General features: G+C 37.5%; 3 protein-coding genes, 1 long non-coding RNA gene and 2 pseudogenes across 7 annotated transcripts; 2 read left to right on the top strand and 4 right to left on the bottom strand.

Annotated features, from left to right (window-relative positions):
* Window positions 1-2017: 2017 nt before the first annotated feature.
* On the bottom strand, window positions 2018-2836 carry AT2G15120 (annotated as a pseudogene). The gene has a single exon.
* Window positions 2837-3811: 975 nt separating this feature from the next.
* On the top strand, window positions 3812-6133 carry AT2G15110 (hypothetical protein (Protein of unknown function, DUF601); the record flags this gene model as incomplete). Its single annotated transcript, NM_127073.2, has 6 exons — window positions 3812-3998; window positions 4095-4328; window positions 4507-4642; window positions 4798-5102; window positions 5170-5297; window positions 5372-6133. The coding sequence occupies 6 exons, from the start codon at window positions 3812-3814 to the stop codon at window positions 6131-6133; spliced, it is 1752 nt and encodes a 583-aa protein (NP_179115.2).
* Window positions 6134-6649: 516 nt separating this feature from the next.
* Window positions 6650-11599, bottom strand: AT2G15100 (annotated as a pseudogene; the record flags this gene model as incomplete). Its single annotated transcript has 1 exon — window positions 6650-11599.
* Window positions 11600-13413: 1814 nt separating this feature from the next.
* On the top strand, window positions 13414-13723 carry AT2G06365. The gene has a single exon (NR_140137.1). It is a non-coding gene; the product is annotated as an other RNA (long non-coding RNA).
* Window positions 13724-16861: 3138 nt separating this feature from the next.
* On the bottom strand, window positions 16862-18814 carry KCS8 (3-ketoacyl-CoA synthase 8). The gene has a single exon (NM_127071.3). The coding sequence runs from the start codon at window positions 18642-18644 to the stop codon at window positions 17199-17201; it is 1446 nt and encodes a 481-aa protein (NP_179113.2). The 5' UTR covers window positions 18645-18814; the 3' UTR covers window positions 16862-17198.
* A 5163-nt stretch (window positions 18815-23977) lies between these two features.
* RLP19 (receptor like protein 19) lies at window positions 23978-27719 on the bottom strand. Of its 2 annotated transcripts, NM_127070.3 has the most exons (2): window positions 24261-27719; window positions 23978-24157 (listed from the first exon to the last, which is right to left on the bottom strand). In NM_127070.3, exon 1 carries the CDS (start codon window positions 27214-27216, stop codon window positions 24265-24267), a length of 2952 nt encoding a protein of 983 aa, NP_179112.1. In that variant the 5' UTR covers window positions 27217-27719; the 3' UTR covers window positions 23978-24157; window positions 24261-24264. The 2 variants fall into 2 exon arrangements, with proteins under 2 accessions (NP_179112.1, NP_849957.1); NM_179626.1 differs by having other exon boundaries at window positions 23985-27293.
* Window position 27720: the final 1 nt, after the last annotated feature.

The raw sequence follows: 27720 nt of genomic DNA, 5'->3' as shown, positions 1-27720 counted from the left end.
TCTAAAGCAAACATAGATTGATGCTTATTGAAAGAAATATAAACTGAAATTAGATAACTCATTAAGAGCTTTATTAAGAAATGTAAAGAAGGGAAAGAAGCTTAAGGTTTGTCACCAAGATCCAATGATTCTAGAATTGATATTTCATAAGATGAAGGAGGAGAGTTGTTTCCAACTCTCAAAGTTGCTCTCAAAGCTCTCATTACATAACTATATATATGAGTCACTATCTTGCTAACCCTAGTTACATGGGCTTTTGGATTACTCATGAGACACTATATTGGGTTTCATATGGATCCTCTAATACTCCCCCGCAAACTTGGCGTGGTGTGAAAGCAACATGACAAGTTTGAACCTCAAATGAAGATGGCTTGATGTTGGGCGAAGCGCAAATGGAGATGACTTGACAAGAGCATAAGTAGACAAAGCAAGATCACTTGGATGTAGATAGCATCATCTCTTCACCATAAAATCAGACATTAGTGTGAGAACTTTTCAGGTTCTTTTGACCTATTTGTCTCACGAAGAGTCCGGGTTTCTTTACCTCGTTTAACTCTCCTAAGCTGTCCCATGATGAAGAAGAGTTCTCTTCCCACAACTACTTTGAAAAAAGCATATTCACTTAGGCTTATAAGTTTGTCCTTGGATTTGTTGTTGGCTAATGAAATGATAATTTTGTCCTCGGATTTGTTGTTGATAATTTCACTACATTTTCTCCGTTGCGTCACAGATTTCACGACCATGAAACCTCGTTTTTCACCGTCGGCTCTTGCCTTATCAACGTCGATTCAATATTCCTTCAACATCATCACTTTCAACTACATCAATACCGTTTCTCTCGTCTCTTTAGACTAAAAAAACATTGCTTCCCCTAACCTCATCCGATTACCCCAATTGCTCAATTTAACGAGAGTTCTGATGGAAGGAATCTAAACCCTAAGGTGATAGTATTTAGGGAACCTAAGGAATCTAATTTTAGACATGGATGGAATCAATTAAACTCCAATTCATCTATATTTGTAAACTGAATTTGATCGTTATTGTCGAAGATGAACGATTGTAGCGTTGTTCTCTCGACGAATATGATCACACGTGTTCGTATTCATTGCTTTGTGTCTTTAAAATTCTATAAAAGAGGGTTCTGGGATTCGTTTATGTTCTTCACTGGTTTAAGAGGTGAAAATAGTGTTTCATCATGAATGAATGTGTCTATATCTGTAAACATATTAAAAAGTACTACATCATACAATACCCCCAACATAATTGTGATATTCTCGTAATTGATACGATATTTCTTAGCCATCCTTAGAAACTCGGCTACTAGCTATATCAGTGTTACATCTATGGATATAATCCGTGACCGCTTTGCAACCAGTTTGGCCATATATTACCATTGCCAAAATCTATGACAAAACTAAATATAGCCACATATTTCGGGTTAGAGCAAAAAACCAATTTTCTGTTTTCTTGAAATGAGGGTTACTATAAAGAAAAGTCGTCCTCATCAAGTCTTACTTAAAGAAGTACCCAAACAAAGCTACCAAAGACAGCAATACACATTCAATGCAAACTCTTTAAAGAACAAAAAAAAAACTTTCGATATGTCAACAAAACTAAACAAGCTAAGATAGTTTAGACTAGTAGCCGTAAGGGATTAACCATAAAATTAAATATCGGTCTCAACCTAAACTACTATTAGCCATAAGGACTTAACCATAAAATTAAATATCAATCTCACCGGATAACAATCTCAACCATACTTTTTGTAGCTATATAAGTGTTACATCTATCGATTATAATCCGTGACTGCTTAGCAACCAATTTGGCCACATATTAGTAATATGATATTACCATTGACAAAATTTGTGGCCACCCATGACTAAACATTCTGTTCTCTTGAAATGACTCGTATGTAAAGAAAATCAGTATCACCCATCACTTCTTACTTAAACAAGTACCAAAACAAAGCTACCAAACAGACAATAACAAATATTCAATGCAAAACTCTTTAAAACAAACATAGGATAAAATGTCAACAAAAATAAATAAGATAAGATAGATTGGACTCTTTAACCATAAAATTAAATATCAATCTCAACCGGATATCTATCCATACAGTCTTCCCATGGACTGTTAGCTGAAGGCTTAACGTCTCGCAGAGCCACCCACACTGAACTGTTACACTTAAAACCTGACCCCAAAGCAATCTGCCATATCCTATCTCCTTCCTTCATCCTTCCTTTAGCTTCTGTATACACCCGCGAGATATCCCACGTTGAAATGTATCTCGTTTCCAGAGTTGTACGCTACTCCGTCACCGTTCTCCATGAACAGTGTGATCTTTGTAACTGACTTTCTGTCTGAAGGGTTGGTTTGTTGGAACAAACGCCACACAAAGTCTGTCGCAGATCTTAGTGTCTGTGTGCCGTAGCTTATGCCACCGATCTCTCCCCGGAATCTCCTTCCTCCGGTAGAGTCACCGGAATTGTCGACGACCGAGTAGTCAACAGCATTAACTAATGAGACAACGAGCATCAGAGAGATTACAAAAAAGATTTTGTGAAACGTCATCTTTGTATTTTGCATGTATTTTCATAACATGCATCGGTGTTCTGTTCTTCTAAAGACATATTGACGTTAATTTGGCTTACCTTACACCTCACATATTAATTACATATAAAATATTTGTGGATGTCGGAATCCACAATCAGAATTTCGTGGTCGTGTTTCGAAGATCTTAAGACTTGTTAAACGAACAAAGATCAATCGGAAAAGTGTTTGTTTATTTCTGTATAGTTTCAGTGTCAATTCATTCGTCTCTCTACAATTGCAATCGGACTACATTTATACAAATATTTCGAATCAAATGAATTAATCACTACGCTGATTCTACGCCGGGAATCTCGCTTCGTTTACTTCAAACGTTACGAACTCTCCAGCTCGAGCAATTAATGAGCGTCTTTAATTCGAGATCCTTCCGTTACTCGAATTAAAGCATAATCTGACTTTTGAACCGATGGGCTTCTTTAAACAGGCCCACTTCTCTCGATGGGCCCTCCGCTGGGCTCAGACCGCGTATTGGGCCGGATACGAAATCCAACATCCACAATTTGCCCCCCAAGTCCTCGAAGTGAACACTTCGGGGACTTAAGTTCAACTCGTGGCGCCATTCTCGGAGATCTCAGAACGCCATTTCGGGATAACAAGAATCTCCCGAGGTAAAAAAGGAAACTGAATCGCGTGATTTTCGAGGATTTCCTTTGAAAGAGTGTGACGCTTCGTAATCCTAGGGTTTTGGATTTCCCGCCCATTCAATCCTCTATATAAACCGACGAACCCTTCACCTTCTGACTGACCTCTTATAAGCTACCAGACTCATTCCTCGCCTCAGGTAACAACCCCGACTCCTCCTTTCCATAATTCGTTTTCGTTCAGTCTTTGTTCCGAATTTCACCTGAATCAATAGATAGCCGGAATCTTAGACCTAGAATCGCAGTAGGTTTAGGCCGGTAGTATTTGGAGTAGATTCTTTATCGATTTCTTAGATTTTAAGTTTAGAAATTCGAAGAAAACTCAACGTCACCGCCGTTCTACACCTCTTTCCGGTCAAATTCCGTCGTCAAATTCTTAGATTCACCGTCTCACCGGTTCGCCGATCGATTAAATACAGCGCGGACCTTTCTCTGCTCCTGGGTTCTTGAAGAAGATCTTCAAGTGTTCTTCAGCTGCTTAAGAGAGCTTTTCAGAAAATAAACGAAAAACGGCCCTCAGATATGACTTTTTTCTTGCAAATTACTTCGCGGTGTTTGTCATGCCTCCGAGGAAAGTAGTTCGCGAAGTGTTTCTAATAGATGGTAAGTTCGAAAAATACAAGACTTCGCTCTCGACTTCGAGCAGACTCTTGCTGCTGAGAGGAGCCCACCAAATTCCTCACCAGATTCCACTTATTTCTCCCGAACCGACGGTCTGTCCTGAGAATCCTCCCCCAGGGCATCCGTGTGCGTTCGAAATTTTATTTTCGCTATGCGTTGGAATCGCACTTCCCTAGTTGTGCCCGAATGTTATTCGAACTGTCTTATGCCTCATTACTCTAGCTGAAGAAGACAGATTTTCTCTATCACTGAACGATCTCCTTCAGCTATACGCAGTTAAGAAAGGGCGAACAAAGGGAACATTTTTCTTGTCACCTCGGAAAGGTTTCCGAGTTTTCGATGACTTCCCAGATAAAGATGAACAATGGAGAAAATCATACTTCTTCTTTCCAGTGAATGATCTTACTTATGGAAACAAGACTGGCTTATTTGTATCTGAATGGGCAGCTCGCACCGGTAGATAGTGAATTCGCTTTAGGAAAACACAACTTAATTTAGTTGTAATTTCTGAATGCAAACACTTCGTGGCACCTGAACTGACCATCTTCTTTTATGTTTTTGTTTTCATTTAAAGTCAGCATGCCTCCCGTTTCACATACTTTCGCTGCTCACTTCTCGAATTTCTGTTGCCAAGATCTAGGTTGGGAGTCCTTGACCATAGATAGAATTCGAGCTTCAGGTCGGAGAATCAGATCCCGAACTGACCTTGCCGTATCTTCGCCTCCTTTCTGTCCACGAATAATCGACAAAGCCGACATGTCTCTCCCTTCGTACCGCGCAGAAAAGAAACTTGAGAGAGAGAGAGAGCCGAGCAGGAAAAGGCGCGGATTAAATCCGACAAAACTGTGATGGCGGGGACCCTTGAGGACAGCAAACTTCGTTCTCTAGAGAAATCGAAATACCAACAATCTGACTCTGGGTCGAGGTCCCGCCAGACGACCAACAAGGCTTCGGTGTCAGCTGGGAAAAAACCTGAAACCCCCACTTCGGGCTCTGGAAAGACTATTAAGGACCCCGCTGGAAAAGACTCCGAGAAGCGGGCTGCTGATAAGAAAAGGAAGCAACCCGAAGAGACTAACCCCTCCCCACCTCGCTCTTCCCGCCCTCGCCATGAGGAAAAGGGAGCGAAGTTGAAGGGGATTGTGAAGGAAGCCCCTCAGAACCTGGTGGTTCTGTCTTCTCGGGAATCTGAAACCTGCGAATCGGAACGTCGCAACGTCCCTCTTCCAGGTAACGAACTCATCAATTATTTCAACTTTTGAATATTGTCTTTCGATCTGACTTCAAAATGATTTAGCTCCTCCAATGACTTTTGCGGATACAATGAGGACTCTCGTTCCGCCTGGTTCTGCCATAGCTCCTTTTGACGAGATGAAAGAAGTCAACAAGGAAAACTATCTTCGCTTTGCCAGAAAACTTGGCAAGGTAAGGCCCGAACTGAATCCATATTTGTTATGTCCATGGATGACCTAGTTGAATAACAACTTTTTATTATGCAGTTAATCCTAGAGTTCAACTCCGTTTTCTGCAGTCACGAGGACCAACTCTTTGACAAGGATGTTGAAATTGAGAGTTTCAAGCGAAGTGAAGATGAAAATGCCAAGGCCGTGGAGAAAGCCAATAAAGTCATGAACCGGATGAAAGCAGCCGAACTGCAGGTCCAAAAGCTTGAAGTGAACAATATCGATCTGACCGCGAAGCTCAAGGCCGGGAAGAATGCCTATCTCGACGCAATCGAGAAAGAGACTCAAGCTCGAGCCGACCTCAGAACTTGCAAAGAGAAGATGAAGAAAATGGAAGAGGAGCAAGCCGAAATGATTGTCGCAGCGAGGACGGACGAAAGGAGGAAAGTGCGGGCTCAATTCCATGACTTCTCTTCGAAGTACGGGAATTTCTTCAAAGAATCGGAAGAGGTCGAGACCCTCAAAGTTCGGGTTGCGGAGGCCAAAGCGAACAGAGAGTTGCTTGAGGAAATTGAGAAGGGAGAAATTCCTGATCTTTCAAAGGAGCTTGAATCAGTCCGGGCTGATGAGGAGAAGTTCGCTAGACATGCTGCGGAGCCGAAGACTCCTCGTCCCGACCCGACTGAACTCACTTCGCTCCTCGCCGACACGCCATCGGAGGTAGCTGCGGAGAGTATTCCTCCTGCCGAGGTGGCGATTATCGACGAGGGAGGCTCTAACAAGGGCTCCACCTCCGAAGCAGGGATAGCGGCCATGTTCCCGGTTGACGTCGAGAAGGACTCCGGCAAGACGGAGTAAAAATTTAAAACATTATCGTCTTTTGGGGTTGTTATGGCCCGAAGTTGCTACCCATTTGTTTTTAAGACTTAAATGCTTTTAATTTTCGTTGGCCACAGAGGCCATTATTTTTTGAAGTACTTGACTTTGGTCGTACAAACTTTTTTGAAAACTTTTCTCTTTGCCAAATTTGTCTATGGAAGTGCGAGTTTAACTCGGCTTATATCGCGTAGAAATTTGACAAGAAAAAGATGACATTCGTTTGCAAGCTGAGCTCGGCTTATAGTTTAGTACGGATATCACTTATGACCGCGAACTTAAGTTATTAGCTTAATTCGGATATCTCTGAAGCATAGGTTCGGATGTTTAGTAATCCGCCTGAAGCAGTTTCAGATGTGAAAACCAAATACGACTTTAAGTATGAAAATGTTTGGTTTTATTGATTATAGAGACTGGACCCGAAGTGCGGGCTGCCTACGTACCCAAAGGTGGGGATCAAGTCAGACGTAGTTCGATTTACATAAGAAAAATGCTTTAAATGTAAAAACGTTTTAGATGCATTGAATTCCACGCCCTGCGAACTGTTTTTCCTTCCATGTTAATCAGGCGGTAGACTCCATTGCGGACAACATGTGTGATTTTGTAGGGGCCTTCCCAACTTATCCCTAATTTGCCTGCTCCCTTTTCTGCTTTGTTCTGCTGGACCCGACGTAAGACTAGGGTTCCTACTTCGAAAGATCTATTACGAACATTTGAGTTGTAATATCGTGCTCCAGCATTATGGTAGTTTTGCATCCGAGCTAGGGCTCGATTACGCCGCTCATCAATAGTGTCGATGACATCAATTATCATTTCGTTATTTTCAGTTTCGTTCTGAGGATTGCGGATTCTCCTCGCACTTGGGACCTTGATTTCAGCAGGAATGACTGCCTCCATTCCATAGATCAAAGAGAAAGGAGTTTCATCGGTTGCTCTTCTTGGAGTTGTGCGAACTGCCCAAAGAACATTTTGCAATTCTCCAAACCACGCGCCTTTGTAAGCGTTTAATTTCTTTTTAAGGTTTGAGATGATTGTCTTGTTCATTGCTTCGGCTTGCCCATTTCCTTGCGGATAGCGAGGTGTAGAATGGCTAAGACGGATCTGCCACTCTTCACAAAATACCTCGAATTGCTCGGAGATGAACTGAGATCCGTTGTCGGTGACAATTTCATAAGGCAGGCCGTGCCTACAAATTATGTCTTTCCAGATGAAGTTCCAAACTTGGACGTGAGTTATGTTGGAGTAAGCTGCGGCCTCAACCTATTTTGAGAAATAATCTGTCAGCACGAGTAGGAAGCGTACTCCTCGAGTGGACACGTGTAGAGGTCCAACAATGTCCATTAACCATTTCATAAACGGATAGGGAGCTGAAACTGTGGTGAGGAGTTCTGCGGGTTGAAGGATGAGTGGTGCATGCTTTTGACATTGTTCGCATTTACGGGCATATGCTTCACAGTCCGCTACCAGGGTTGGCCAGTAGTAACCATACTTCCTCACTTTAAAGGCTAAAGAGCGACCTCCGGTGTGATTTCCGCATGTGCCGTCGTGAACCTCCTTCATCACAGTTCGGGTCTGTTCGCCGAAGATACACACAGCGTCGGGAGCTGAGAAGATTCGTCTATAGAGAATATCGTTTGCTATGCAGAAACGTGCACAAGTGGCTTTCAACTTTCGAGCTGCCCACTTCTCGGCAGGAAGCGTACCGTTGAGAATGTAATCCCGAATTGGTTCTCTCCAGTCTGCCCCCCAATCATGAGGTGGTTGATCAGGGAGTGGCGCATTATGATTATCTGGAAGACTTTGATTTTCCACGATCTCCGTGGGGTGAACTGCGTCCGAAATTTCCTCATCATCCCCGAGCTGATGAAGACCATTCTCTGCTGACTGAGCATCTAGCCTTCTTCGCATGGCACGGGTGGTAACGAAACTTATTTCATCAAGACGAATGCTCGGTTGGCTTATTGTCTCGACGGGAATTACGCGAGGTAAGGTTACTTCGAAAGTAGATGCCAAGGCAGCCAATGCGTTAGCAGCCGAATTTTCAGCTCGAGGGATCCTGGTTAACTCGAACTGCTCGAATCTTCCTGACACCTCACGTACTAAATTCAGGTATGCTTCCATACACGCATCTTTTGCTTCATACTCGCCAGAGTATCGATTTGCTGCGAGTCATAATGTGCATGCAGGTTTCTGACTCCTACCCCGACGGCGAGTCGTAATCCAACAAGTAGTGATTCGTACTCCGCTTCATTATTAGAGGCGTTGAATGCTAGGCGGAAGGACTGCTCCAGCACCTCACCGGTGGGAGCGTCAGACAAATTCCTACTCCGGACCCATGTTTTGATGAAGCCCCATTGACGTGAAGTATCCATGGTTGAGTTTAAACTTGTTCGAGCTCGGAACTCAAGATCGAATTCGCTCAGTTCGATGGCCCATTTTCCTAATCGTCCGGATTGAGTTGGACTATGAAGGATGGTGCGAAGAGGTAAAGATGTTAAAACGACGATCGGATGTGACTGGAAATACGGTCGAAGTTTCCGAGCTGCCGTGACAACGGCTAAAGCGAGCTTCTCCATCATGGGATATCTGGTCTCTGCGTCGGAGAAAGACTTACTAACATAGAAGATGGGACGCTTGTCACTTCGCTCTACTCTTACTTGAACGCCGGTTACCGCACTCTCTGAAACAGCGATGTACAGAAAAAGCTGTTCCCCGAACTCACGTTTTGCGAGGACCGAAGGTTCGGACAAGTAACGCTTTAACTGCTTGAATGCTTCCTCGCAGCTTTCGTTCCAGATAAACCCCTTGCTTACTTTTCGCAGTAAAGTGTAGAAAGGGAAACACTTGTCGGTAGATCGGGATATGAATCTGTTCAGTGCTGCCACTCGACATGTCAATCGTTGGACTTCCCTTATACTGCGAGGTTAGGTCATTAACAGGAAAGCGTTTATCTGCCTCGAATTCGCTTCGATTCCGCGTTCGGTGACAGCGAAAGTACACTTTGAAGGATTCAACTTCATCTCGAACTCATTCAAAATGTCGAAACATTGCTGTAAATGGTCGAAGTGCGAGGTAGATAAGGTTGACTTCACTAGCATGTCATCGATGTATACTTCCATAGTTTTGCCGAGAAGATCCTTAAACATTCTGTTGACCAAACGTTGGTAGGTTGCACCCGCGTTCTTTAGTCCGAAGGGCATCACTTTGTAGTAGTACGTTCCACATTCCGTAATGAAGGATGTTTTCTCCTGATCCTCCGGGTTCATCAGGATTTGATTATATCCCGAAAAGGCGTCCATAAAAGACAGCATCTCGTGCCCCGTTGTGGATTCGACAAGGCGGTCAATGTGAGGAAGTGGAAAAAAATCTTTTGAACATGCTTTGTTGAGGTCGGTAAAGTCAACACAAACACGCCATTTGCCATTCTTTTTCTTCACGACCACAGGATTAGCGAGCCATTCAGGATATTTGACTTCGCGGATCCGACCGACTTCGAGGAGCCTAACGACTTCGATATTCACTGCCTGTGCTCGATCTGGACCAAGCTTCCGGCGCTTTTGTTTTACCGGTTTGAAGGTTGGATCGACATTTAGCTCGTGCGAGATCACCTCCGTACTGATTCCAGTCATTTTCCCAACTGTCCAAGCGAACGTTGCTTTATTTGTTTTGAGAAAATTGACTAATTTACTTTGGAAATCTTCGCCCAAATTCGCTCCAAAGCCAAGAAGCTGATCTGGGTGATCGTCGTTTATAACTACCCGCTCTACGAGGTTGTCGCCTACTTTTTTGATTGGATTTGGGGACGCTTCGAGCTGTGGTTGCTATTTGATCTTGAGTTTATGCCCGGTCATGTAGCACATTCTAGAGGTACGTTGACTTCCCAGGACTTGTTCAATTCCACCTGGGGTTGGAAACTTGACACACTGGTGGTAAGTCGACGGTACAACTTTCATCTCGTATAACCAAGGAGTTCCGAGAATTACGTTGTATGCGGCAGGTCGGTCGAAAACTGTGAACTCGACCATCTTGACAACTCCTTGCGCAGTTACAGGAAGAACCACCGTGCCAAGAGACATTGAAGTTTCGCTGGTGAAAGATACGAGTAGACTCGGAGCTCCTTTTATATCCTTTTTGGAGATTCCCATTCGCAGCAGAGTATCGAGAAAAATTAAATCGACTGAGCTTCCAGTATCAATAAGAATTCTTTATATTTCGCAGTTCGCAATGTCAAGAGTTATCACCAGAGCATCGTCGTGCAGGTTCCTGCTGCGGGTTTTCGGAGTTCGGTAGGTTTTTTGGTGGTTGCGGGCTGAGGCGCCTTTGGTGCAGCATTTGAAGCACTGAACTTTTTGGCTAGAAAAGCCCGTTCTTCTTCTGCATTTATCCAATTCGTTGCTCGATGAAGAGCATCTTGAATCGTCTCAGGACGGTTTACTGTTAAAGATTCACGGAATCGTGACTCATGCCAAAGACCATTTTTGAGTGCGGACTGAGCTGCTAAGTCAGATAAGCTGGGTATTTGAACCATGATTTCCTTGAACGCGGTAAATATACGTCCGAAGTGGTTCGTCAGCGGATTGAGAAAAATTCCAAAGATGGGCTTCAGTGATGTCACTATTGATGAAGTATTCGTACTGCTTGATGAACGCAGTAGAGAGTTGCTTAAAATTGTCGATCGAGCCCTCTTCCAGTTGGGTAAACCAGGTGAGAGCAAGCCCGAACAAATTTTCCGAGAACAATTTGCAAAGCCCGGCATCCTCTTCGTGCGGCTCTAGGGGGACCCGTCCGGCGATGACTTGGAAGGAAGTCAAATGCTCTTTCAGATCTCCTTTTCCATTGTAAACCGGAAGTTTGAAGTCTCGGAATTCACGGATACGCAACTTAGAGATCCTTGGGGTGAAAGGTGTTCTCCTCGTTGCCTCAATAACCTTCTCCACTTCGGGAGCCGAAGTAGTGGCCTGATGGACTTTTGCGTTCATGGCCCAGATTTGATCTTGAAGGTTTTGAAGTTCCGAATTGACTGCGTTTGATCAAGTGGAACTGGCGTCCGAGCTATCGCCCTATCTGAAACTGCGGCAAGTCGTGCTGGTGAAGACGAGGTGACAGGATTCTGAGTCGATGTCGCTCCGACTTCAACCGGTGGCGGTGGAGTCTGCTGGCCAGATGCTTCCTGGGAATTTTGGACGCTCGGGCTGACGGTGCCCTGAAAATTGAGTCGCGTTCGAGCTCCGCGTACGCGTTGTGAGCCGATCTGATTTCAGAATGATTAGTCGCCAATGCTGCGTGTTGGCCGTTGCATTGCTCTTGGAAGGTCACGAACTTGTTGGAGAGAGACGTCACAGCAAGCTGTTGTCGGTCAGTCTTCTCGGACAACTGTTGAAGCAGCTGCTTGATGTCGTCGAGGGTGGAGGCTTGGTCGCCGGAACTCTGACCGTCGTTGCTACTCATGGTGATTTTGATCGTTGTTCTGAAGTAAAAGACTTAATTCCCCTCCTTCTAGCGCCAAATTGTGGATGTCGGAATCCACAATCAGAATTTCGTGATTTACTGGCGTCCTCTTCTCCACTGAAACTGCAATTCTCTTTGTTCACAAATTTTCTCATCTCACCTATCTAACATTTACATACTGTAAATTGAATTGTTTGGGTTTCTAAATCCCAAACTAGTATATAGTTTTTACTAATGTTTAGACTGTGTACCATTTCCATACTGATAATTGAGAAGTTTTAGATATAATATATATTTCACGCTTTGACACCAAAGTCAAAATTGTCAGAATCGAGTCAATAAGTTGCTACTGTTGAATTCTACTGTAGAAGATACCTCTTTTGAAAGAAACTTTCTTAAAATGCCCATTTTGGATATAAGCTCAATCCCAAAACCCTCTTTTGTAGAATTTTAAAGACACACAAAGCAATGAATAAGAACACTTGTGATCATATTCGTCCAGAGAACGACGCTATAATCGTTCATCTTTGACAACACTGATCGAATTTGGTTTACAAATATTGATTAATTGGAGTTTAATTGATTCGATCCATGTCTAAAATTAGATGTTTTGGGTTCCCTAAATACTATCCCCTTAGGGTTTAGATTCCTTCCATCAAAAGTCTCGTTAAATTTGAGCAATTGGGTTAATCGGAAGAGGTTAGGGGAAGCAACATTTTTTAAGTCTAAAAAGACGAGAGAAACGGTATTGATGAAGTTGAAAATGATGATGTTGATGGAATATTGAGTCGACGTTGAAAAAGGCAAGAGTTGATGGTGAGAAGCGAGGTTTCATGATCGTGAAATCTGTGACGCAGCGGAAAAAATGAAGTGAAATTATCAACAACAAATCCAAGGACAAAATTATCATTTCATTAGCCAACAACAAATCCAAGGACAAACTTATAAGCCCAAGTGAATATGCTTTTTTCAAATTTTTGATCCAAAATATACCTATATTCATAAAAGCCCCTAGTTTATTGACCCAGACCCCGGTTATTTTAAAATTTCGAAATGCCCTGTTTTTAAATCAGAATCATATGGCTACTTCGTTTATTTGCTTAACAAAAAAAAAAAATCACATATATTGTCAATAACCTTTATAGTAATGTATATGACTTCCCGGCTTTTCCAATTGAAACTTACAACACGATACCAATATACAAATAGAGAACTACAAAAGGCTTCTTTTTTTTAATAAACGTTCGATTTAATTTTGAAGACCAAATTATTCATTAAGATTATTATTTCATACTGCTTTATAAGAGGTTTTTTTATAAAAATAGGTACTACCTACCTCAAATATTTGAAAATGGACATTTTCATGTGGACTTATGTAAATGAGCACTTTTTTATCACTAGACGATTTTACCCTTGATTCAGCTTCTTCTTCTACATCGATCTGTTTCTTTTTTTTTTCTTTTTTTTCCAGATGGTTCATAGATCTTCTTCTGACCTATTTACTCAACATATCCAATTAAATACGTATATATATAAAAAAAAATTATACCCTAAGAAGATGATGTTTAGGGAACGCAAAAATTTCAAAACACAAATGAAATCAATTTTAGATTTGATCGACATATATTAGTAGGTGGATTTTTTGATTTCGGACTGAGACTTGTCACCGGTTTATGAGTCGAGGAAAGAGCTGAAGGCGGTGTCACTGATTTTTGAATAGCAGAAACGGAAGATGAAAGGCATTAACGGCGGAAATGGGGATTTGATAGATCGATGTCTAATAATCGAAAAGTAATTCAAAAACAAATGTTGGATGGTGTCTACGTCATGTTGTGATTAGTTTACGATTAGGGTGAATTGTAGAGACGAAAGAACTGGGGTTGGTGAATTGCAGACACCAATCTCGTAATTCGGGTGAATTGGAGAACTGGAGATTGGGATAAAAACGTCAATGCAACTAGGAGAGAAATGCCTAATTGTAGTAGCACATTGAAAAGTACCTATTTGGACAAAGCACATAGAAAAAAAGGCAAGATCTCGTAATTGATCCTACTTTATAATCATTGACCATACTTGGCCTTGTACTCTCTACATAGCTGTCAAATCGGATGGAGATGAGGTTTTCTTTGTCATTAGCTATGACAATTTCAACATTATAGGTCTGTCTTAGTAACAAAACACAAGGGTATCAAGAAAAAAAAAATTGCTATTTTTTTTACGAATATGAGACTACCTTTTGGTTATCGTTTGTGACGGTTTGAAATTAAGACGTTATTATAGTCACAAAATATGACGGTTTTGAGACCCCAATAGTTTTAGTTGATACTTTTGACTAGTTAGCCATAAATTCTAGGATCAATTATGAAAATAGTACAATAAAGTGAAGGGTATTGTATGATTAAGCATTTTATACATGTCTTACGTGAATGGGTACTTCTACTACCTTTATTGACGATTTTGCCCTTTTCAAATTAATTAAAAATTAAATTTGAGTTTAGAGTTTTTTCTGTAACCGATTAGATATGATTTGAGGTTCTTCCAATTGATGAGATTGTTTCTTTGATTTTTTTTTTTTTAATCAATCTGAAATTGTTTATTTGATTGAATCGAATAATTCATTTTTTTAACGAAATGAAAAACATCGGACAAGATCTCCATTTACAACAACAGAACAACAACAATATATAAGCTCCGATAACAGCAATTATGGGTGGCGGTGAGAAGTGATGGTCATGACTCACGTCTCATGATAAACGAGCTCGAAGAAGACAATGATAAGATCTCAAATTTTTATTTCGTAATTGGTTCATCCGTTTATTATATCTCAAACGGTTCGTTTAATTATTTTGTTTGGGTTCCGTTTTTAGTATCATTCCTTAGGTTTTAGTGTTTGTAATCAAAATAAATTTTCTCAAGAACAAAACTAAAATTTTCTGGGAATATGAAGAAGAAAAGGAAGAAATGAAGAGGAAGAGAAGAAAACGATGAAGAGTTAAATTTAGGGTAAAATAGACTTTTAACAGGCCAAAAATGCTTAGGCTTATAAGCCCAATTGAAATGTGTCCTTTTTATAATTTTTGGCCCAAAATGTGCCTAAATTTATAATAGCTCCATAATTTCTAATATTCATTTGTGACAGTTTAAGACAAAAATAATTATTGTAGTGGAGCAAAAAAGATGATGGTTCAACGACAGTTTTTTAGTTAGTAATTGTGCCGGATAAGTGATAGTTATAAGTCATTAACTATGAAGTTTTGAAACTATAGTTTCGTCGTAATTAGTAACGAACTTGAGACTTGGTATCTGTCACGGTTTAGAGATGATAATTTCACTATGTAATAGTGACGAAATCGCTACTCGATTTGTTTTCGCAATATATGTGATGCTTTAGGGACAGAAAAAAGTTGTTACGATTGTATTGTAACCATTTAAAAATCGTCACACATTTTAGTAATATTTTTATCGTAACAAAATATTTATTATTTTGATAAAATATTTGGTCTTATTAAAATTATTTTCATGTAAGCTTTATATATAGAAAATAAATGGAATTAATTTTTTTTGGAAACAGAAATAAATAAATAGAATTGTAAAAATGGAAAGATGAAAATAAAATACAAATTTCGAATTTCTGAAAATCAAGGATTTAAACTTACGATTTAAGGAGAAACTGGACTTTAACTTCTATTTCATATGAAGTGGAATAGAGGTCCGAATTCTGTATATAGTTGTAATGCTATATGAAACTTTCTACGGAAACACATGTTGTTTACCTCATAAATTTCAAACAAAGAATGTGAAGTTCATGACATCATTTGAAAGCCCACTAGTGGTTCAGTTAAGAAATGTGAGTAACTGTCACCAAAGTTCTCATGTAACCAAATATCTATCAAATTGATTTCAAATACCTTAGATTCTAAAAAATCTCAATTGTTTTTCATCTTTCCATATTTGGCCACAACATGTTTTCAACAATTAGTGGACATTTTGCGTAGAAAATTAAAAATTTATCTTCTTTTTAAATCTTCTAAAAATTTTTTACATAACTTAAAATCTAACATAATATTTTGTTCATTTGTTTTTCTGTAGCAACGTTATTATTGGTAACCCGTTAACAACACAATGTATAAGAATTGGTAGAATAGTTTTAAGTCTATCAGATCATTGTGGCTCACCTAACTCTCTGAACTCGAAGCACTTCACGACGTCTTCAACCGCGTAACACGGCTTTAAACCTTCACCTCCGTTAAAACCTGATCAGCAACGACTATATCGGTGACAAAACCGCACTACTGCAGACCAAGAGGAAACTCTAGATTAACGGCGGAAAACTTTTTAAATGTCAAGAATGCCCAAATTCATCAATGAAGATCAACGGCGGTAAAAAAAAGAAAAAAAAAACTCTAGATCTACTTTTTTGCCGTAGGAGAAAAAAGAGAAAAAATAAAATAGAAACGATTGTCCACAATAATCACTTGTCAGTTTTGCTTCCATCTTGACTGCTAGCTATATCAGTGTTACATCTATGGATATAATCCGTGACCGCTTTGCAACCAGTTTGACCATATATTACCATTGCTAAAATTTGTGGCCATCTATGACTAAACTAAATATAGCCACATATTTCAGGTTAGAGCAAAAACCAATTTTCTGTTTTCTTGAAGAGACGGTTATTATAAAGAAAAGTCAGTATAATGCATCAAGTCTTACTTAAAGAAGTACCCAAACAAAGCTACCAAAGATAGCAATACACATTCAATGCAAACTCTTTAAAGAACAAACATAAGATTAAATTGTTCATAAGAAAAAGGGAAAACATATGATATGTCAAAAAATGAAACAAGATAAGATAGGTTAGACTAGTATGCGTAAAGGATTAACCATAAAATTAAATATCGGTCTCAACCTAAACTATTAGCCATAAGAGCACCACCAACGGTGATCCCTTAACAGAGTCCCTCACAATAAAAAAGAAAAAGAAAAATAACTAAAAAGTAAAAGTTTTAGGAGAGAAAGACTTTAAAATCCTTTATATAAGGGACAATCTCACGAAAGAATAAATACGTGTACTTTTATTAGTAGTCAGACTATATTAAAAAATTATAAAATAATTATAAAATTAAAATATATTATTTTATGGTTTTTAAAAGATTTTTATATGGTGAGACGTTGGAGATGGTCTAAGAGATTACATAAAAATTAAATATCAATCTCAGCGGATAACAATCTCAACCATAATATTACTTGTTGGAGCTATATTAGTGTTACATCAATCGATATAATCCGTCACCGCTTCTCAACCAGTTTGGCCACATATCACCATTGACAAAATTTGTGGCTACCCATGACTAAACTAAATTTATCCATTGATTCCGGTTAGAGCAAAAAACATACGGTGACCAAGTCTCTGTTCTCTTGAAATGACTAGTATGTAAAGAAAATCAGTATCACCCATCACTTCTTACTTAAGCAAGTACCAAAACAAAGTTACCAAATAGACCACAAATAATATTCAATGCAAACTCTTTAAAACAAACATAGGATAAAATGTCAACGAAAATAAATAAGATAAGATAGATTGGACTCTTTAACCATAAAATTAAATATCAATCTCAACCGGATATCTATCCATACAGTCTTCCCATGGACTGTTAGCTGAAGGCTTAACGTCTCGCAGAGCCACCCATACTGAACTGTTACACTTAAAACCTGACCCCAAAGCAATCTGCCAAATCCTATCTCCTTCCTTCATCCTTCCTTTAGCTTCTGTATAAGCTAACTCGTACCAGATTGAGCTAGAAGAAGTGTTACCAAACCTGTGTAGTGTCATTCTTGACGCCTCTACGTGTAACGGAGAAAGCTTAAGGTTCTTCTCCAGCTCATCTATTAGAGCTCTTCCACCAGCGTGGATACAGAAATGCTCAAAGGCAAGCTTGAAATCTGGTGTATAATTCCTTAACTCTGGCTTGAAATACTTCTTCTTGACAAAAGTAATAAAGAAGGCTAGCTTCTCTTTTAATGGAAGTACAAGAGGACCCAAAGTTGCGATATTTATCTTAAGAGTCCTTGCAGCCACCATAGGTAGATTCTTTGTCAAGGTAACTCCAATTATACCATCTTCATCCTCTTCTTGTGTCGCACATTCGAACGACCTATCATCTGATCCGGTATGGATCCGTACGGTGTGAACAAGCTCGTATTTGGCGCGGTTACGGTCTCTAGATCTGTTTGAAAGCAGAACCGCAGCACCACCAACGCGGAACAAACAGTTTGTGACTAGCATTGATTTGTTTTTCCCCAAGTATAAGTTCTGAGTGATGTTCTCTGTGCTTACTACAATAGCATAAGTGTTCCTATGAACTTGTAGTAATCCCTTAGCGACATCAACAGCTATAACTCCGGCACTGCAACCCATCCCTCCAAGATTCAAACTCTTGATGTTGTCTCTGAGTTTGTACTTGTTCACAATCATGGAGGCGAGTGATGGAGTTGGATTAAACGTGCTAGAATTCACCACCAATATACCGATATCATCAGGTTTTACACCGGTGTTGCGAAAAAGATTGTCAAGAGCTCCGAAGATTACTTCTTCCGTCTCTTTACGTGAAGCACCCATGCCTTGCTGAAGTGGGAAGCACTGAAGACCCTCGGGGATGTAGGTTTCTTGACCAAGACCGGAACGTTCAAGAATCTTCTCCTGGAAGTCAACTAAATGGTCGCTCTCTTTGTTCTTCCAACACATGCCTGCTTCTCTTGCACGTCTTGCGTGTCCCATTAGGGTTTGGATACTGACCTTGAGATGCGACGGTGGAAGGTAGCAGGAGAAATCAACAAGGTAAACGGGTTTAGGTCGGGTTAACATGTAGAGGATCCACACAAAAACGACAAGAAACAATAGAAGGCTTATGGTTTGGAGGTTGTTCTGTGTATGGTGGAGGGAGAACTTTTGGAGATCTTCTACGTTGATCTTAGATCCTTTCATGGCTAATCCTGCCATTAAAGAGATAAAGAGGATCTTGAAGAAAACCATCTTTAAGTTCTTCATTGGAGATAACCTAAGAGTAGGACAAAATTGTTTTGCTTAAGTGTTTACTCTTTGGTTCTATTTTAAGTTGTGTCCGTGACACTTCGTTCTAGCTGGCTCGGTTTACATATATAGAGTGAATCAAGAGAGTGATAACCAAACGTATTAATTATTCTTTCTCCGCGTTGTATAATAATTGCCAAGATATTTTATCTTTTAGTATATTTTAATTGTTTTTTCAGAAGTGAAGAAAAATATCCTAACAAATTCTTAAATCCGAGAAAAGGATATTAATCATCGGTACTTATTACACTTGAAACTTGAATTCAAACACTTAACTACATATACTTTGTGGGCTTAGGTTTTCTTGTTCTATGAATATTATAGTACTCAAGTACTCAAGAGAAATCAGAAATTAAGTACTTTGCTTTTGGGTTCTGAAAATTATTCTTTCCTCTAGGGGACATAAACGTTGACAAATTCTCATTATTTAGATATTTTCAGTACCCCAAAAAAAAAAAAAAAATTAAAATGAAGCCGCACCTATTTTTTGTCGTGGTTCTTTGAATTATTTACCAAAGAAACAGTGTGTTTAGATAATGCTATATTTATGGAGTATCTACCCACATTCATGAGTAATAAATAGGAGTGACGAATCAATCAACTACCTCATTTTACTGCTGTCCGTATACTTCTAACTATGTGCTTCAAATATCGTAAACATGCCATTACAAGGTAACTTAGCCTTTTACGTTTAGGAAAAAAAAAAAACTACCATTCTTGGGTTTAATCTTACAAATTTCATATCGGATGTAATTAGTGTTAGTTTTTAATCATGTGGCATTGTAGGGTGGGTTTTTATCCTTTGTTAGAAACACACAAAATTGAACTTTTGACCACAACTTTTATTGTATATTTGTATATGGTGAACTTTCAGATGAATCTTTAACTCAGCTTCTTATATTCCTCTAACCATTTGTACCCATATTCTCGTTTTTATATTGTTTTGTGTATCATACCCATATTTTCATTTATTAAGGAACACACAATAAAAAGTCAGAAATTATTGTTTCCTTTAAAAAACTATAAAATTATAAATATCAGACGTATTTTAATCATAATAAATATTACTAATAATTTTTATTATGTAGCACATATATTCTATTTAATTCTAAGATTAATTAAATAAATTTGATAAGAAAATTATTACTGGATTATATTAAATAAAAATGAGGTGTTTTATCGAACCAATTTTTTAGTTGAGCTCCAATAACATTTTAGAGCAAATTAAAAATATGTTTCAGTTTCATTAATTCACAAAATGTGGTTTACGAATTGTTCATAGACAAGACTAAACTAGTGAAATGTAACTAATGAAAAACACCATTATAATAAACCGCTACATTCAATTCTAAAATACACTTTTTACTTAAGTTTCACAAAACTAGTTCAACATATTATCAGACATACAAGAAAAATGATAAATTCAACAGTGCAATAAATTATGGTTGCGTAAAAGATAAATTATTCAATGGACCTAGAGACTCAAGTAGATGATAGATCCAACATCTTTTATTGCGTTCCAAAATAGTCGGTTAAGATAGTTGGGCTCTGGGTAGATCTCGATGGCCATAGAGCACAAACAATAACCTTCGTGGTATATTCTAAAATATAATAGGTTTGAATGGTAACCATTAAAATACTGTACAGTTTTGTAATTTGTAGAAATTTGACAGTTAACAATCACAAACTTTTTATAAAAAACGTTATAAAAAGTTTTATTTTTGGCTTTTTTGTACAGTTTTTTTGCACTATTCCGATAAAACTAACAGATAAAAAACTTGTAAAGGTTTTGGTTACCAATTAGACTCACACATATGTGATCAACTAATACTGTAAAAAAAAACTTCAAAATGGGTAATAATAAATCAATTGCAATCCATTATTTCGTAAGACTCTACATTTTAATATCTTTTGTAGTTCAAATACATAAAACTAACTAATTTTATTTTCTACCGTAGTCCAGGAAAGATGATCAAAATAGACACAACAAAAAGTTCAAAATAAATGAAGAATTCAACTCATTCAACATTATATACACTTCAAACTTTTAACAAATAATTTTACCAAAAAGAAGAACTTTCAACAAATAACCAATTAATGCCGGTAAGAGAATTGTACTATGTGAATCGAAACCAAGATTTTATACTTTTATTATAATTTCTTACCATTTTGAAATATAAAGTACAAATAACATTATAAAGATGTTTTGCCCATTTTCAGGCATTGAGATCTTTTTCTTATCAGACATAGGAAAAAAATTACTTACGCATAAAAAGAAACAATTTACTTTATTTGATGCCAGTAGTGCGCATTTATGTTGATAAAGACGTCTGAGGAAAAAAGATTACAAAATCATAGTACAAGGTTTAGCTATCGTATTAAAAACTTCAAATATAGGTTTAAGTCTCCCGAGTGCTATCCTGAAAAAATGGAGTCTTCTTGACACGGCACAGCTTTCAAAATCATTTATCGAAAGAATTTAAAATCTCCTACCACAGTTAGTTTGACGTTGATCGGTTTTAATGCGATTAGAATAATGAAGCACATATAGTATATAGCCAACAGAACTTCACTAATATTCAATACTAATTATTTAGAGTCAGACTTTTATGAATTAAGTATTCGGTAAACTAAAAATTTCCCACCAAAGTAGTGCTACAAATCCTTTTAAAATCTCTTAACATATTCGATATGTTTCTAAATATTTATAATTTAAGCTTTTTGCACACAAATTAAAAAAATATACAAATCTTATTTAATTCATCTATTTCTTATAAAACATCATTAATTACAACTAATCCAACCAATAAAAAAATATGATCTAAAATATAATTGGTTAAAAACTATTAAATACATTTAATATTTGCATGGAAAAGTGAAAACAACACTTATATCGGAAAAAAACCCTTTAAACTACATATAATTAGAAACAGATGGAATATTAAATTATAGAGATATTTATTTGGGGATTTATTTTAGTGTGATTTACTAAATTCTGGAGATAAATTATCGTGATTGTAACATTATTAAATTATGGAATAACGTTTGGGGATTTTTTAGTGAGTGGGTACTTTTCAAATTTTATAATTAGGGGACTGGGTAGATTTTGTTAGAAAAATACTTGGGTTTGAGTTTGATTAGAATCTGCCTGCTAATTAAAAAAACATTTATTTATAAAACCTAATATGCCACCAAAACAAAATTATTTATAAGAAAGGAGTTAAATATCGGTTTGAATTTATAAACGAATTTAGATTTTACAATTAAACAGGACTAAATGTCGGTTTGGGTTTATAAACAAATTTAAATTTAACAATAAAACGAGGTTAAATATTGATTTAGGTTTAGAAGAACGGTTAGGGTTTAGAAGGACGGTTAGGGTTTAGAGTTTACAATAAACAAAGTTAAATGTAAGCTTGAATTTACAAAAAAGAATTAGAGTTTAGATTTTGTAATTAAACGAGGTTAAATATCGGTTTGAGTTTATAAACAAGTTTAGATTTTATAATTAAACGAGGTTAAATCGTTTTGTGTTTAAAAAAACGGTTAGTTAGATTTTACAATTAAACGAGGTTAAATGTTAGTTTGGGTTTACAAAGGAGAATTAGGGTTTAGATTTTATAATTAAACAAGAATATATATCGACTTGAGTTTAAAAAAGAATGGTTAGAGTTTAAATTTCTTTATTTATTTATTAGATAACATATTTTGATTGGCTGAAATAAAAGGAGGTGAACAACAATACCTTGTTTCTGAAAGAATGGGTAGGGTTATAGATTTTAAAAACGAGGTATCGTTCTTTTTTATAAGGATTGGAATAAAAAGTAGTTTAATAACCACACCCATTAAACAAACACACAACCAATAATACGCATGCCACCAAGAATTAGTTGTGTAGAAAAGTCGGGGAACTCAGATGCTTTAACATTCAAAACATTATTACCTGAATACCTGTTGAAGTACAAAATTAAGGAGGTGCTTGAGATGAATATGACATCACCTATCCATAATATGGTCAATAGTTTGGAACAGATGACGACATAAAATGTTTTAGTGCAAAAGCATAATTTGGTAATTTCCAATCAAATCCTAGCCACAAATCCAACCCTGATGATATATTCCTTAATTACTAACCCTAAGAACAAAATATAATCCAAGTGGTTTTTCAAATGGTTGAGCTTTGCTCGGCACTTCTCATAAATCTTCTAGCAATTCTTTAAACCCAATATGATTCAAGCCAAATATTTTGTGATCCAAAACGTCCTTTTGTCTCTTTAGATCCATTTGCCTTCTTTTGTACCTAAATAAACACCAAGTGAATTCTAGGACTCTGAATGCAAAATTACCTTAAACTACATGTTAAATGCATTTTTACAAGTGATCATAATGAATTAAGACCCAAAAACTATCAAGAAAAGGAGTTTAAGAACACCAAAATATCATCATATCAATTCCCAAGAACTTGTCTTTTGCTTGTCCTCAAACAAACAAAACACCCAAGAGAAAAGGTTTGAAAGAGGATCTTATAACCAAAAAAGAAATCAAAATAGTAATATAATGCAAGAACCAATTTATTCACATTTACCACAATTTCATTTTCCACTCAACTTAGAGATCCATGTATACAAACTCCTTGTCATTCAATTAGCTAGGTATTCTTGTGAAATCATACTGGATGTATAAACCACAAATTTATTGGGTCAAAGATAGAGAGTGGTCTAGAGGTGAGAAAGATGGCTCTTGGATCTTAAGAAAAAGTATTCTTGACATTATGCAAAATAGCTGAAGACCGCGGTACAATTTATGCATACAATGGTCACATTTTCATGTTCTCTCCTTCCTAGATCAAGTTTGCCTATTGTCCCTTCCAATAATGAAGCATCCTAAGAATTACCAAAATTTCAACTTAGCACTCTCAAATGGCTCTTATTAACCAAATTATCTTTTGGATTAATTTCTCTTCAATTTTCTATTTTCATTCTTTTCTTCCTTAGGGATCTTCAACCTTTTAAAATATATATACATATATATATATATATATATATATATATTTGTATAACTAGACCTATTTCCTTAGCTTTAATTTACTTTTTTTTTCTTCTATAGTTAGGCTTCAAAGGAGGATTACACTAGCTTTTTAGTTTTCTTTTAGAACTACTAGCAGAGAATCCGGAGTATGCCCGTTTATTTCACAACTATATTTATAAAAATTAGTTAATTGAAGTTTTAAATTCAGTTTTGGTTTTGTAAGTAGACATGCGAAAAAAAAAAAAAAACAAGTACAAATTATATTGTATTCAACAATTTTTTTATGATACTATTCATTTTTACATTGTATTTAAAAATGGACATAGACATAACAATGGGGGGGGAGGAGGAGACAGAAAAAATGATTATTTAAAATTAGATTGCTTTCCTCCCAAGTTTCTTCCGGTTTTGTTCCTTTGTTTACTTCGTGTAAAATTCTCCAACTTGGGTCAAAGAATAACAAAGAAAGATTATACGTTAGTTCATATATCCAGAAAATTTTAGTACAATATATAGTCTTTATTCTTTCAAAATCAAGATCATTACCTCTCTAATGAGTTATGGTGCCTATGTTTCTGCGTTTGTCTCGGACGAAAGGATTCTTGAACCAATCTGGTTTGTAGGAAAACAATATGCATCCAAATGTCAATCCCAAGGCAGTACCAAGTATGAATCCTATAACAGCTGCTATCCAACTTATCACCTCTTCTTCATCTTCTTCTGGCTCTGGCGCCATGTCAGATTGTTGCGGTGTTTTCCCATGGATATCACAAATTTTCTCAAGCGAAGGGCCATAAAGGCCATGATTGTCCTCGAAAGAAGAGCACTTCTGTGTTTGAAATTGAGTACCTCCTGGTAATAGACCTACCAGCTGGTTATGAGAGAAGTTCATGTATGCAAGGTACGTGAGTTTCCCTAACTCTTGTGGAATTTCTCCTGAAAGCTTGTTTTGGGAAACGTCCAGTGACTCAAGTGCCATGAGGTTCCCCATAGATGATGCGATGTGGCCACTTAAAGCATTGTTTGATAAGTTAAGAACATGAAGCTCTTTCAATAAACCAATGGACTTTGGAATCTCTCCTTCAAATTTGTTTCCCGAAAAGTCAATCACTGTGAAGACTTTTAGGACACGTTCCAGCTCCATCTCTACTCCTTTATTCATCAAAACCATTGAATCAAAGTAGAAATAATCTGTACTCATGTACATGTTGCTCATGGTCTCTCCGTTAGATTGATCTTCATTTTCGTCCAGTGAAAACATTGCAGTCCAGTTGACAAAGAAATTTGCTGGCAACGTACCATTGAATTGATTACCGGATATGTCAATGATTCGCAGCTTAGAAAACTGTGTTTTCTCTATTGGTCCATAAAATGCATTGGAGCGAAGGACAAGAACTTGTAGCTCTTGTAGAGAACTCAACCATAAAGGAAACGTATCACTGATTTTGTTGCTCTCCACATTCAGAAGTCCAAGGGAAGAGATATGACTTAACGATCTTGGAAGCTTTCCCACTAGTTGGTTATGGCCGACGTCAAGAGAAATTAGACTCTCAAATATATTCTCTGGAAGAAGTCCACTAAGACGATTATGTCGAAGATTTAGAGCTTGAAGATATGGAGACTGAATATTTCCCATACAAGTAGGAATTGAACCATTGAATTTGTTGTTAGAAAAATCGAGAGTGCTGAGATAAGGCAACTCACATATGAAAGATGGAATGTTTCCCGTGAAATTGTTGTTGGAGCAAAACAATTGCCTCATAGCTGGTGGTTCTTGGATAGAGGTGAGTCCAAGTTTCGTTGATCTTTCGAAACCGATGAAAGTGTTGTTGGAAAGATTCACGTAGTTCAAAACAGGGAGCATCCATAACCATCCAGGCACTTGACCTTTGATCTTGTTGTTGGAAATGTCTAGAGTCAGCATAAGCTCTTGGGATCTTAGGAACTTTGGAAACTCGGTGATACCGCATCCCGACAAGTACAACTGACTTATCAATACCAATGAAGAATTAGAAAGTGAACTCTTGTTTGTAGTAGAAACATGGCTGCCTGAGAGATCTAGTGTATCCAATAACTTGAAACTTGATAAGATCTCGTACATGTCAATCGTAGTAGTGGTGTTCAAATGGGAGAGGTTAAGGTATTCGATAGACTTGAGATGCGAGAAGATGGTAAAGTCAACTAACCCTTGGGTGTTGTAGTTTGAAAGGTCAAGTTCCTTAAGGTTGACTAATTTGGATATAGATCTATGGATTGGCCCTCTAAAGTTGTTATTCCCAAGGCGTAACACAGTTAAATTCGAGTATGAGGATATATTCCCAAACCCAAGACTACCGTTAAGTTGGTTATTTTCCAAAGTAATAGTTTTCAAAGAGGGAATGTTGAAAAGGGAAGAAGGGAGAGGTCCCGTGAAATGGTTTTCCGTTGCGTCAAACAACTTCAAGTTGGAGAGTGAACTCATGTTAGAAGGAAGTGTTCCGGTTAACCGATTGTTAAAGAGAGATAATGTTGACAGTTTTCTTAGATTTAGTAGTGCAATTGGGAAGCTGCCACTAAGCTTATTGGACTTAACATTTAAGATGTCCAACTGGTTCAAATTGCCAAAAGAAGATGGAATTTCACCAACAATGTTGTTATCAGAGAGGATAAAAGAGGTGAGACAAGAAAGATTTCCAAGTGAAAATGGTATTTCGCCAACAAAATTATTTTTGTGGAGGTCGATAGAGGTGAGATGCGAAAGATTTCCAAGTGAAGACGGAATTTTACCAACAAAATGGTTAGTATCGAGGATCAAATCGGTGAGATGGAAAAGACTTCCAAGTGAAGATGGAAGTTCACCAAAAAAACTATTACGAGAGAGGCGCAAAGTGGTGAGATAAGAGAGATTTCCAATTGAAGAAGGAACCCTACCACTAAAATTGTTATAAGAAAGGTTAAAAGAGGTGAGATGCGAAAGATATCCAAGTGAAGATGGGATTTGACCACTAAAATTGTTATGAGAGAAGTCAACAAATATGAGATGAGAAAGGTTTCCAATCGAAGAAGGAATTCTACCACTGAAATGATTTCTAGAAAGGTCTAGAGTGGTGAGATTAGAGAGGGTTTCAAGTGAAGATGGGATTTGACCAATAAAATCATTATTAGAAAGGTCAAGAGTGGTTAGAAAACGAAGTTGTGGAAGCCTAAAAAGACTACTATTGGAATTGAGCTGGCCACGGAGGCAACTAAAGCTAAGATCTAGCTCGATCACATCCCCGAACTTGGCATCACATTTGATACCATCCCAATAACAACAATCACTGTTATTCGTCCATGACTCCGTCTTCAGAGGAATATTGCTGTCAAAACAAGATTCCTCCAAAGTCTCAAACTCGTTCTTGAATTCGAGAATTGCATCACTTTGATCAGGATCACACAAGTGTCTAGTAGAAGCCGCAAACTCGTCAAGGAAATTAAAAATGAGAATGATAAGAAAAGAAAGAGTAATATAGCCTTTCATCATTTTTTCGAAGTGTTGTTTTTCTTCTTTTTCTTAGTTTCTTGAATATCAATAATGAAAAAGCAAGAAAAGGAGATTGTGATGATAACATGGTTTCATATTCATGTCTTTATATACAAAATAGAGATAAATTAAACCAGTATTTCTACCAAGTCTTCTTCACGTTGTACGCATTGTGTAAAAGTCTCCACTACATTATTCATTGAGGCCAAACCAGCGACTAAAAGAGGATGAAACAAAAATAGAGAACTCGTGTGTGGACTTTGGTGGTATAATGATCCAAATATTATATTTTTCATCACATTAAGTTAAAGAGCTATCTTAAATCTCCACCACATTAAAGAGCCATTTGAAATTTCCACCATATCAAAGAGCCATCTGAAATCTCTACCACATTTTATTTTTCCAAAGGTCCTTGTAGCATTAAAACAAGACAGGGATAGTCCGATCGACATTATTATTAACTACTCCTTCTGTTCCATAAAATTTGATATTTTGGTTTTTTTT

This window comes from Arabidopsis thaliana, chromosome 2 (assembly GCF_000001735.4).
Source record: "Arabidopsis thaliana chromosome 2, partial sequence".
In the NCBI taxonomy this organism is placed as follows: Eukaryota; Viridiplantae; Streptophyta; class Magnoliopsida; order Brassicales; family Brassicaceae; genus Arabidopsis; species Arabidopsis thaliana.
Note: the sequence above shows the minus strand (reverse complement) of the source record. Positions and strands in the feature narration are given on the sequence as shown.

Bases quoted from the DNA above. Each gene is read 5' to 3' on its own strand.
- KCS8 (NM_127071.3), bottom strand. From the start codon at position 18,644: ATGAAGAACTTAAAGATGGTTTTCTTCAAGATCCTCTTTATCTCTTTA.
- RLP19 (NM_127070.3), bottom strand. From the start codon at position 27,216: ATGATGAAAGGCTATATTACTCTTTCTTTTCTTATCATTCTCATTTTT.